Consider the following 12,813-nt stretch of genomic DNA (forward strand, 5'->3'; position numbering starts at 1 on the left):
GGGATGATCTCCCTGATTTAAGCGGGGCTCTCCCGAGAGCACCTCACTCTCAACTCTGAGACTGACGCGCAAGAGATCTGTCATTTCTTCCCCCTTCACCTCCTTTATAGTTCTAAAACACCAGAGGAAAGAGGGGCTAGGGTTTCGCTGGTTCTGCTTAAAAACATCATGGCTTTCTGTTCCATGGGGGGAGGGGTAGTGCGCGGAGGGCTCAGCCCTCGAGGGCGACTTTGAAGTCCCTGGTCTCTTGCTGCATAGACGTGGTTGGGATGCAAGGAGACACCGTCGCGCGCTGCGAAGTTACTAGCTGGCCGGACCAGAGCCGGACGGTGCGCTACCTCATACCACCACCAGGAGGCAATTGTTCCCTCTGGTTTTTCCTTTGAGGGTGCTAGAAGGGAGTGCGGGGATCGGGAGGCAAGAGGGTGTTGACAGCACAGAAACAGTGTAGGGTCTCGGTGGGTGAACCAAGATCGCGAAGGCCTGGGACCCTAGGCGGAGACCCTCCTCTGTCTCCGCGGGGAGTCCTTGCGGCCACGAGGATTTCAGGATCCTGGGTTCCCTCCACAGAAGACTGGAGGGGGGCGATCACGCGGCCCGAGGCAACAGTTAGTTACAGCGGCGGGAGAAGCTCCTTCTCTCACCTGCCGGGCCCCTTCCTCCCAGTTGAGAAGAGCAAGAAACACTGCTGCCTTCCAGGGTTTGCGCGCCACCCCGCGATGGGTCAGACTCCCTAACCCAACCGTGCGCCGTGGAGCGGGGGAGGCGGCCGAGGTGGGTTAACTGCATAGATAGGGACGGCCCTGAGTCCCCTCCCCAAGCCCCCAACTGGACGAGATTCCAGAAATTCCCAGAGGGACATAGCAAAGCCAAAGGGAAAGGGAAGTAGTAAAACTAACTTTGTCCTTCCCGAATCCCCACTCCCCGCCCCTCCGCCACTGGCTCTGGCGCCCCCTGCAGGCGGCCGTCCTCAGCACGACTTCAGCACCTGCTGCAGGTGTTGGCGCACGTCGGCGGCCGTTTCCCAGGGCACCACGCTGGCGCGGAACGAGCTGGGCTCGGCCTTCTGGGCCTCCTGGATGAGGCGGTGCATGGGGTAGCCGCGGCGCGGGAAGGCCACGTCGCCGCCCGCCAGCAGCCCCATGGGGCAGAAGTCGTTGGCGCCGTCGCCCACGTAGAAGAGGCGCTCGAAGTGCACGCCGTCGTGGGCGCGCTCGCGCAGGTAGTCGCTGAGCACCTTGTGCTTGCACATATTGGCGGGGCAGCGCGCGCAGCTGTGTGTGTGGAACGGCCGCAGAGTCAGCAGTCCCCGCGCGTCGGGCCCCGACGGGTTGCTGAGGATGCGGCGGAACAGGCTGTGGTGGCCAGCGGCGCGCAGCGCGCTCTCCACGCCAAAGGTGTTGGCATCAGAGATGAGAATCACCTCGAAGCAGGAGCCCTGCTTAGCCACAAACTGCAGCAGGTCGCCCATGCCTGGCGACAAAGGGATGGCTTCGTAGATGGCGCGCAGGTCCCGCGGCCGCACGCCCTGCTCGCCCAGGTACTTGAAGACGCGCTGCATGTACTCGTTGTAGAAGCCCTCGCGGTAGGTGGCTCGCAGGCTCTCCGGCAGCCGCTGGCCCGGCGCGGCGCGCACGATCGAGTCGTCGCTGTTCTCGTCCACGATAGTCTCGTCGAAGTCGAAAGTCAGGAGGAAGCGCGGTGCGCCCTGCGCGGCCATCCCGCCGTCCTGGGAGCAGGGGGGAGAGCAGCAGGAGGAGGAGGAGGGGGCAAGCGAGAGGGGGCGCGGCGGGAGCCGGCCCGGGAGAGGCTGGTTAGCGGGCCGCGGCCAGCGGCGCTGGCACATCCAAGACCTGAGGAGGACCCAAGGCTGGTTAAGCTGGGAGGAGTACCCAACTCCACCACCCCTATCCCCAGCCTTCCCTGACTATCCCAGTGGCGCCTCTCAGTTAACCGCGCTGGGGTTGATATGCCCAGAAGGCTTCCTCGGCACCTGTTTCCACTACTCTCATCATGGGCCAATGAGGCTTAACAAGAGTCAACAGAAGGGAAGAGCGGTTTCCAAGGATCACGGCTTTGGGGAGGTTTCTGGACTGGACTGTTTTGGAGACTTCCGGTGGCCCCTGTTGTTGGTGTGGATCAAGATAGGGTGGTGGGAATGCTCCCCTCCCTCATTCCCTGAGGCAGAGTCAAGGGAAACCACCCATCCACCCAAGTGGACCAGCTTCCTCATTCCCCTTTTCGGCCATGGGGAATCTATGGCTCTATGGGAGCTGCTTCCAGCCCAGTGCACTGGACAGGGGTCTAGGGATGGGATGGGGCACAGCTTCTCCAGGGAGTTTTAGGGCCCTGTGCTGACAGCTCATCACTAATCACTTGCCAATTCCCCAGAAGGAACGTGTCAGCGGGTGGGGTTTCTGTCAGAGTCCGAAGCAAGCAGGCAGCAGGAGAAGCAGTGGGGCTTGGGGAGGTAGGAACCTCCCACACCAGGCCACGACATACCTGGCAGACAGGCAAGGGAGAAGAGAGAGCAGCAGCAGCTGAAAAGGCAGAGGAGTGGGAGGGGGCAGGTAGTGGGGATTTGAGGGGTGTGGAGGAGAGGGCTAGGAGAAAGCCATGCCAGACCGCTGGACAGGAAGACAGAGCAGGGGTAGGGGTAGGGGAATTCCAGGAAGTGGAGGCTTTGGCTGGAGGGGAGGGTGGTAGGCAGCATGGGAGAGGACAGAGGACAACAGGGGACCTGGCTGGGCACAAGGAAAGGCAAGCAATGGAGACAGCCAGAGCCCTCAACAGCAAGTCCCGGTCACCTTTGCCTGCCAGTGTGTGAGAGGGGCAGAGTGAGCAGGTGACATGCAGCTTCCAGATACCCACACACTGCCTTTCTCCCACTCAACTCCCACCGCAGTTCATTGAGATGGGAGTGTTCCTCTGGTTTCTTCCTAAGCCTCTCTGTCATGTTCCTGGGGTGCTTACGGCCTGGCACACCTCGGGAAACAGAAGCCCAATCTCCTCATTTCAGAGCTGGGATTTCGATTGGCTGTCCACCTCCCTAACCAAACTGTCCCTTCCACCTCATCCCTAGAGTCACCCTCTGGTCATCAACATCCAGTGGGCATTGCAGTGGCCCAGGGTCCTTCAAATTGCAGATACAAAGCCTCGGGACCCGACACCTGGGACGGAAGCTTCTAGGGATTAATGAAGCCCCAGTAGAGGGGAGGGCAAGCCTAAAATGGGCTGGCTAGGGCTTCTTCTAACTGGAGATGGAAAACGGGGGCTGAGGCCTCATCCTAGGAGACCCCTGGAGGGACTCGCTTACCCTAGATAGGCACCGGAGGCCAGAAACTGGAAAGCAGCCACTCATTGTCGGTGCGTCACCGTGGGCACCACCTGTAGGGACTCTGTTGGCCTCCAGCCGTCGTCACGAGTTCCTGACAACCACAAGAGTTTGTGTGAGGGTGCCCAGCCAGCTGCCTTTGCTTCCACGGCCAATACCCACCTGGCCCTGGTCCTTCTGCTCACCCCCAGGAGGCACTCCCACGGTCTCAGCCAAAACAACCCCTCAGATAGGCCCAGCACCTATGGACCATAAAGCACTTGCTAGGTATCCTCTTAACAGTCCCCTACAACTCTAGAGAGGTCCCCTACAACTCCAGATGGCATTGGAGACCCAGAGAAGTTAATTGAGTTTTCCAAAAGTCACCCACTGTAAATGGCAAACAGACCTCAAGCCCAGATCTGAGCCTGAGACCAGTTTTTTTTCCTCAGGTATCATCATTGTCCCTTAAATGTGTTTGATACATCATTGTTTACAAATCACCTTCACCTGTATTCTCTCGCTACTCATCAGTCATGAATTCAGCAAATGAGAAGGACTCAGAGAGGTTAACTAACCAGCCATGCTGTTTACCTGGGGCAGAGACTGCTTCATGAATGCTTGACCACAGCTTTGCATTTCCCATGCCCTCAAAAAGGAAGGAGATGACCAAAACTTACTATACCATAGCTGGGGGTCTGGGACCCCCAGCCAGGTCTCACAGGTGATCTGGGAATGGCCTCCCTGGTGCTCTCAGGGGTCTCAGGGGTCTGGCAATCAGACAGGAGAGTCAGGTTGAAATCTCGGCTAGACTTTGGTGTGGCTTTGGGGACTGAGTTTAGCCTCTTGGTGATTTCACCAATACAGCGGCAAAGGACACCACCTACAGCTTCCAGTGCCTTTCTACTCTCCCACCCATGCTTCTGGGGTTGGATGAGACCACAGGCAGCTGGGACAAGATTTGGAAAGATACAGAGAGCCAGGAGACTGAGACCCAGAGAGGAGCAAAGGTCTGGCTGGCTGCTGCCCTCTGGTGGTGACAGTGGTGACACTGTAACCCCCTCTGTCAAGGTGACACTCTCCCAACTATTCAGGAGGGAGAAGCAATTGCCCCAGGACCAAAACTGGGGCATCCCAGGAGCAGGCACAGGCTCTAGCACTCTCCATCTTGCGGTACCCACTTCCTTACAACACCCTGATCACACATGTGTTCAATCTTTCTGCAGGGATGGAATGTGGCTCTCAGGTTTTTTCAAGAACTTCTAGTCTAGGAATTGGGAGAGGTGGTAAAAGCTGAATAAAGCAGTGGGCAGAGAGGGTAGGGGATGGGAGAGGAGGCAGGTCAAGGAGGAGGTGGGAGAGAAGGGAAGTGTTGCATGAGGGACAAGGAAATGGCATGAGTTGGAGCAGTCCCCAGTCTCTATCTGGAGGGACTTCCAACCTTCCAGAATCCCAGCTGATATCACATGTCCAAACTCAGCCAGGTGAGTTATAAGAGAAAGGTCAGGGATGCCACTCCCCTTGTAAAAGCAAACAGGACAGGCATGTGCGTCACCTGGAGAGAGGCAAGGGGCAGATACAAAATTTCAAGGGGTCACCAGCAGCTACCCAGAGACCAGCTTTCATCCCATAGTGAAGGATTTCATTACTTTGCCCTTGTTTCTTTCTTTCTTTCTTTTTTTTTCTTGACTATTCTATCGATTATTAATTATGGTCAAAGCTTCTCATTTTTCAGTCAGGCAGGGTGGCATAAGCCTATAATACCGGCTGGGCATGGTAGCTCATGCCTATAATCCCTGCACTTTGGAAGGCTGAGGCAGGTGGATCATGAGATCAGGAGTTCGAGACCAGCCGGATCAACATGGTGAAAGACCATCTCTACTAAAAATACAAAAATTAGCTGGGAGAATCGCTTGAATTTGGGAGGTGGAGATTGCAGTGTGAGCCGAGATCATGCCGTTGCACTCCAGCCTGGGCAACAGAGCAAGACTCCGTCTCAAAAAAAAAAAAAAAAAAGCTTGTAATCCCAACACTTTGGGAGGCCCAGGCAGGCAGATCACTTAAGTTCAGGAGTTCGAGACCAGACTGGGCAACATGGCAAAACCTTGTCTCTATACAAACAAAAATTAGCTGGGTAGGGTGGCTTGTGACTGTAGTCCCAGCTACTTGGGAGGCTGAAGCAAGAGGATCACTTGAACCCAGGAGGCGGAGGTTGCAGTGAACTGTGATGGCACCACTGCACTCCAGCCTGGGTGACAGAGGGAGTAACCCCATCCCCAAAACACACAAAAAACTCATTTCTCATCATTAATGACAGTTACATTTTTCTGCTAATAATAGTATCTAGGGAATTCAGTTTGGTGAGTTGCCCTTGTTTCTTTTAGTCTCCAAAGCAGAAAGCCAGGCATCTTGGGTTTCTTCCCCTGGAAACTGAGAAGGCCATGCGGTGACACCTTGTCCTCACCCCACAGGAGTCAGAGGAACCCCATCCCGGTTGGAATTTGGCTCCTGTGATATTCCAAAAGGTCTCTCACCTCTGACACCTTTGTTCGGAGTCATCAAATCCTTTTGTGATCACCAAACAGAGTCCCTTAAAGTAGGGAGCAGGATCTGAGCTTCTCCCACAGGCTAGAGCAGGGAGAAGGGCTTCTAGGGGGTTGCGGGGAGTCCATATTCTAGTCCCATCTAAAAGCAGCGCCTGACTCCCTTATTCTGCACCGGGTCACACATTCCTGCCTGCTTCCTCCCGCCTTTCACACAAATGCTCTTAGATGAAATCTGTGGGAAGAGGGTGGCTGAGAAACAGGCCCCTCTCTGGCTTAGGCCCTAAGTTTGAAATTCTCCTCTTACTGGGCGGATGGAGTTCCCAGGGAAGTTTTGGGATCGTTTTCCACAGGAAATGTGCAGAATGAGAATAGGGAGGCAAGGACCCCTAAAAGACCACAGTAACGAGCCCTCTCTGTCCAAAAGTAAGTCTCCTTGTATCAATCACTGGAAATCAGATCCAACAACTAAGCTAGAATTCCCTCCCTCTCCCAGACAGTGCCCCCAAACGTGACTATCTTCCATGCTCACCACGCCTGAGCAGCAGATAGGAAAAACAGAGGCCCAGAGAGGTCAAGCTAACATCCCGGGGGTCACACAGCATCTGAACGGGGATTAGAACTCAGGAGTCTCTGGCGCCTCTTGGGAAAATTGCAGCTGGAGCTTCCCCCTTGGCTCTGGAGACTCCCGTGGGCTGGGAGCTTGCGGTCCTGACCAGCTGGCGGTGGTGGCCCTGCGCCCTGGTGCCAGGGAGGTGTCTGGGACTAGCAGTCACCTCTGGACACCCGGGCTGGGCGGACAAGCTAGGAGGGGATCCTAGGGGCAGGGAGGTGGCAGCTGCCGGTGGGGTTGGGGGAGAGATATTTTTAGAGGTGACTGGGAAGCCAGCACTCTGGCGCACCCCCAGCTGGCGGGCGCTGGGCTCCCATGCGGACGGGGGGTGCGTGGCTCAGGGAGGGGTATTGTGGGTGGCAGGGAGCAAGGGGACACCAATTCCTTGGCTTTGCCGGAGCCGGGGACGGAGGGACACCCCGGCACTATGTTCCTGGATAGGGGAGAGAAGGGGACTCACTCCAGCGCTCCAGAACTCCCCCACTGCCACGCGCGTGAAGGAGCGCCTCCAAACTCCACAGCCCCCACCCTGCGCCAGGACCCCAGCCCTCCCCTACCTCCCGGAGCCCAGGACTCACGTGGGGACGGCGGCGGCAGAGGTCTGTCCCGGCTGAGTTTGGAGTATGGGGAAGGGGGCTAGCTGAGGTATTGGGGCGCAGGATGGAGCAAGGGGTGCTTACGGGAATTGGAGTGGACGCGGTGTCTTTTCCACCCCCGGATTTCTGGGCTCCGGCTCACGAGTCCCTCCAGTCCCGAGGGACCGAGGATGATGTGCGTCTGAACCGTCCCCTCCACTTGCCCCCCATCCCCCCGGGCAGCCGCCGCGTCCCCTTTAAATGCCCGGGAGCCGGAGCCGGAGCCGGAGCCGCGGCCGGCGCTGCGGCTGCTGCAGCAGCGGAGCCCACCGCAGTCCCCACACGTCACAAGCGACTGTCCAATCGCAGAGGCGCCGGCGCACATCAAAGGGGCGGGCCGCCCGAGGCCACGCCTCCCGGCTGTCCCGGAGGCTCCCGGAGCGCCAGCCAAGGTGGGATTGGGTGCTGGGGGAAAGGGTAGGAGGGTGGGGATGGAGCGCTGCCCTTCCGAGGAGCGTGGGCGGGGGCACCCTCACTAGAGCGGCTGTTGGCATACGCTAAATCCCTGCCCACACACCCAAAATTGCCAGGGCTGTGGACTTTCTCATCCGCCGCCGCCTCCAGGGCTCCGACTCCTGAGATTAGCAGCAGTGGACCTCCACCTCCTGCCCATCCCGCTCTGAGGTCCTAAACCCAGTGGGAGGCCCGGGATGACCCGGCGGAGTCGCAGCGTCCCGGCCTGGCCCTCAGGACCCTTTCCCCAGGTTACAGGTTACTGAGGATTGCGGGGGGTGGCGGGGGAGTGACTCCCCCACGCCGTAAAGTTGGTGGAGGGGCTGGTGACAGAATAGTTTGCCCCTTTGCAAATGGCACTCTAAATAAAAAGCGCACTTTCTCCCCTGCTTCCTAAGAGTCGGTTTCTCCCCCACCATAATCTCCTCCTTTTGGTCCTCCCAACCTGCTAGTGAGGGGAAGGAAAGAAAATTGTGTTTAGAGAGGAAAGACATGAAACTGGTATTTACTGAGAACATACTATGAAGCGGCATTCGGGCTAGGTCGCTGCGTTTATGGCTGAATGGTCACAACACTCGAGAAATTATTTGCCTAGCCCTTCAAACCCAGACACACCTGACTCCACTGGGTCACAAAGGGGTGTGCAGGTGGGGAGAATGCTGCTGCCCCCATGCCTGGGTCTGACTTTAGCCTTTCTAAGTCTTCCTCTGGTTCCCTCCCGGGAGAGCCAGATCTGGAAAGCCAGTGGGGCTGGAAATCAGAGGGAATGCGGGCTGGCCAGGAATTACCCTCATCTCCGCATTAGGGGGTTGAGAGTTCATTAATAAAATAAGGCAAATGGTGCTGTATTTCCACATCATCGAAGACACATGAATGCAGTAAAACTGCAAACGTGATCATGTCATTTCTTTCCTTAAACTGGCTTGCTGCCCAGCTTCATCCCACTCGCACCCCTGTCTTCATCCACACCACTTTTCCTGCTCACCAGCACACCCTGCTCTGTCTCTCCTTGGGACCTCCCTCCTTCAGAACCATGCTTTTTCCCCATGCTGGACACACTCAGCCATCAGCCTCAACATCATCTCTACCAGCTTTGCCTGTTACACATCTCCTTCTAATTGCAGTGGTCATACATGTACTACCTGAGCACTTGGAAGGAGCTGGAAATATTTTTGCACGCGTCGACTTGTGTAATCCCCACCACCCTATGAAGTGGGTGCAGGTCAGATGCATTTTACTGTTGGAAGATAAGGCACAAAGAGTTGTTGAGCTTGGCACAGTATGGTGGTTCACGCCTATAATCTCAGCACTTCAGGAGGCCAAGGTGGGAGGATCACTTGAGCCCAACAGTTCAAGACCAGCCTGGACAACATAGGGAGACCCTATCTCTACAAAGAATTAAAAAATTAGCTGAGCATTGTGGCACATGCCTGTAGTCCCAGCTCTACTTGGGAGGCTGAGGTGGGAGAATTGCTTGAGCCTGGGAGGTCAAGGCTGCTGTGAGCTGTGATCATGCCACCACACTCTAGCCTGGGTGACAGAGTGAGTCCCTGTCTCAAAACAAAAAAGTGAGTTTGTCTGGGGTCACCCAGCTGGTGAATGGTAGGCTGGGGTATCCACCTGGTTGCCTTATCCATTAACCCAAACTGTCCCTCTCATAGAGTGTCTGTCATCCCTCCTCTCCTATAAGCAACATGAGGACCATGTTTGTGTTATTGATGTACCCCTATCCCCTAGCACAGGCAGCCTGACTGGTGCACAATGGGCCTTAGATGGTTGTTGAATGAGGCCAGGTGCAGTGGATCATGCGTGTAATCCCAGCACTTTGGAAGGTCGAGGAGGGTGGATCATTAGAGGTCAGGAGTTTGAGACCAGCCTGGCTAACATGGCCCCATCTGTACTAAAAATACACAAAAAATTAGCCAGGTGTGGTGGCATGCACTCATAATCCCAGGTACTCAGGAGGCTGAGGCAAATGAATCACTGGAACCCAGGAGGTGGAGGTTGCAGTGAGCCGAGATCGTGGCATTGCACTCTAGCCTGGAAGACAGAGCAACACTCGGTCTCAAAAGAAAAAAGAAAAAAAAAATTGTTGAATGAAAGAGGTGCCCTGCTGTGTTGTGTTCCTTCACTTTATCTTTACAATAGCAGATTGCTCCAGTGTTATCCCCATTTTATTTTGTTTATTTATTTTTGAGATTGAAGTCTCACTCTGTAGCCCAGGCTGGAGTGCTGCGGCATGATCTCAGCTCACTGCAACTTCCCTGTCTTGGGTTCAAGCAATTCTCCTGCCTCAGCCTCCCAAGTAGCTGGGATTACAGGCACTTGCTCCCATGCCTGGCTAATTTTTGCATTTTTAGTAGAGACAGGATTTCACCATGTTGGCCAGGCTGGTCTCGAACTCCTGACCTCAGGTGATTAACTCACCTACCCAGGCCTCCCAAAGTGCTGGGATTATAGGTGTTAGCCACTGTGCCCAGCCCTATTCACCCCTTTTTATAAAGAAACTGAGACTTGCCGGGTGCAGTGGCTCACGCCTGTAATCCCAGCACTTTGGGAGGCCGAGGCAGGTGGATCACAAGGTCAAGAGATTGAGACCATCCTGGTCAACATGGTGAAACCCCGTCTCTACTAAAAATACAAAAAATTAGCTGGGCATGGTGTCACGTGCCTGTAATCCCAGCTACTCTGGAGGCTGAGGCAGGAGAATTGCCTGAACCCAGGAGGCGGAGGTTGTGGTGAGCTGAGATCGCGCCATTGCACTCCAGCCTGGGTAACAAGAGTGAAACTCCATCTCAAAAAAAAAAAGAAACCGAGACTCAGAGATAAAAGGACTTGTTTAAGGTCACACAAGTACCCTGGAGGGGACTCATTTAAATCCTAACCTTTTGAGGCAATTAGCAGCAGTTTCAACCTGGTTTCCAAATTCTCTGATGGGATTAGGGGAGGATAGGCAGATGTCTTCCTGTGGCCACTGGTGGCCTCAAGTTTTCACTGCTCAGTTCTGCCTTCCAGCCGAGTAATGGGAATGCCAAAGCTTATGGGTGCTACCTAAAAACCGCCTTTGTGAGAAAGCTCTAGAAACTCCTAAAAGCCGGCTGGGTATGGTGGTTCATGCCTGTAATCCCAGCACTTTGGGAAGCCAAGGCAGGCAGATCGTGAGGTCAGGAGTTTAAGACCAGCCTGGCCAACATGGTGAAACCTCGTCTCTACTAAAGATACAGGCCAGGCATGATGGCTCACACCTGTAATCCCAGCACTTCGGGAGGCTGAGGTGGGCGAATCACCTGAGGTCAGGAGTTCGAGCCATGCTGTCCAACATGGGGAAACCCCGTCTCTACTAAAAATACAAAAATTAGCCAGGCGTGGTGGCAGGCGCCTGTAATCCCAGCTACTTGGGAGGCTGAGGCAGGAGAATTGCTTGAACCTGGGAGGTGGAGGTTGCAGTGAGCTGAGATTGTGTCACTGCACTCCAGCCTAGGCAACAGAGCAAAACTCCATCTCAGCCGCGGTAGGTCGGGGGAGGGGGTGGGGGAGAAAAAAGAAAGACACTCCTAAAAGCCAAAGGCATCAGGACACAATCCTATCTCTCTTTCAGCTTTCTTTACTTTCCCTTTTTCTTGTGCCCGTCAGTCAGACGATCAGTCATATACCTAAACATGGGGACAGAAGGGGAACGCGAAGCCCATCCTCCATTTGTTGATACCTCTGCCCAGTACATCGGCTACAGATGCTCTTCTCCTCATGTGGGTTTCACCTTAGGACTCAGGTCAGCCAGCCTGGCAGAGAGCTTGTGAACAGGAGTTATCTTAGGTGACAGTGTAACCGCCCAAGGGGTTCACCTCGGCCACTGCCTAGGATAGCCAATTTATCAAGACAAGGTAATTGCAATAAAGAGTAATGCACGCAGAGCCGGCTATGCAGGAGACTGGGGTTTTATTATTACTCAAATCAGTCTCCCCGAAAACTCGGGGATCAGAATTTTTAAGGATACTTTGGTGGGTAGGGGGCCAGTGAATCGGGAGTGCTGATTGGTTGGCTCAGGCATGAAATCACAGGTGGTGGAAGCTGCTCTCTTCTGCTGAGTCAGTTCCTGGGTCGGGGGCACAGAACTGGTTGTCGGGTCCAGATGGGGTCCCCCGGCTATTAAAAAAACCTGAAAAGACATCTCAAAAGGCCGATCTTAGGTTCACAATAGTAATGTTACCTTCAAGAGTAATTGGGGAAGTTGCAAATCTTATGACCTCCGGAATCATGGCTGGTAATATTTAGAATTCCAGCCCTTTTCATCTTGACTTGGTGACTGGTGGCCTTTCATTAATTTCACAAGAACAGTTTAGCCCTTTGGAAAGAGCTATTACATAAACTATACGCTAAATTTCTTTTCAAAGCTAGTTAGGCCTACGCCTAGGAATGAACAAGGACAGTTTAGAGGCTAGAAGCAAGACGGGGTCAGTTAGGTCTGATCTCTTTCACGGTCACAATTTTCTCAGTTATGATTTTTGCAAAGGTGGTGTCAGTAGGGTTCACTTGCGCTCCGGTGAACTCTGACTCAGGCTGCCAGGGACAGCTTAATCCACCTGGTCTTCACAAAGAGGGTGTGTCACTTGCCCAAGGTTTCAGTGTCAGAGCCAAAGAGGCCAAGAGTCCAAGAATGTGGCCGCGTGCTCTCCAACTGGCTTCCTTCCTGGTGGTGGGAGATGGAAAGGTGAGAGGGAGGGGCAGATGGGCATGAGTTCAACCCGCACGCTGCACCTGGGGAGGAGGAACGAGTTTTGGGAGTCGACTACGTGCCAGGCACATGATGCCCCCACCACCCTGGCAGATGGGGGTTAAGCGCAGCATTCCCATTTTCTTCTTCTTCTTCTTTTATTTTTTTTTTTTGAGATGAAGTTTTGCTCTTTTTGCCCTGGCTAGAGTACAGTGGTGTGATCTTGGCTCACCGCAACCTCCACCTCCCAAGTTCAAGTGATTCTCCTGCCTCAGCCTCCCAAGTAGCTGGAATTACAGGCACGTGCCACCACGCCCGGCTAATTTTGTATTTTTTTTAAGTAGAGACCGTGTTCACCATGTTGGTCGGGCTGGTCTTGAACTACCACCTCAGGTGATCTGCACGCCTTGGCCTCCCAAAGTGCTGGGATTACAGACGTGAGCCACCGCGCCTGGCCAGCGTTCCCATTTTCACACAGGAAAAAAGCAGAAGCTCTGGGACATTAAGAAAGCATCACTGGAGTGCAGTGAGTGGCGCAATCTTGG

The 12,813-nt window shown here is 54.7% G+C and overlaps 1 protein-coding gene across 2 annotated transcripts; it reads right to left on the bottom strand.

The window, feature by feature from the left end:
- Positions 1-78: 78 nt before the first annotated feature.
- PHOSPHO1 (phosphoethanolamine/phosphocholine phosphatase 1) lies at positions 79-7,359 on the bottom strand. 2 transcript variants are annotated; one of them, XM_012451815.2, is made up of 3 exons: positions 7,048-7,359; positions 3,317-3,428; positions 79-1,729 (listed from the first exon to the last, which is right to left on the bottom strand). In XM_012451815.2, the coding sequence occupies exons 2-3, from the start codon at positions 3,359-3,361 to the stop codon at positions 971-973; spliced, it is 804 nt and encodes a 267-aa protein (XP_012307238.1). In that variant the 5' UTR covers positions 3,362-3,428; positions 7,048-7,359; the 3' UTR covers positions 79-970. The 2 variants fall into 2 exon arrangements, with proteins under 2 accessions (XP_012307238.1, XP_012307237.1); XM_012451814.2 differs by having other exon boundaries at positions 79-1,853.
- Between the last annotated feature and the right edge of the window lie 5,454 nt (positions 7,360-12,813).

The sequence above is a fragment of the Aotus nancymaae genome, unplaced genomic scaffold (assembly GCF_030222135.1).
Source record: "Aotus nancymaae isolate 86718 unplaced genomic scaffold, 86718_ANA_hifiasm-v0.15.2.pri h1tg000072l, whole genome shotgun sequence".
Lineage (NCBI taxonomy): Eukaryota > Metazoa > Chordata > Mammalia > Primates > Aotidae > Aotus > Aotus nancymaae.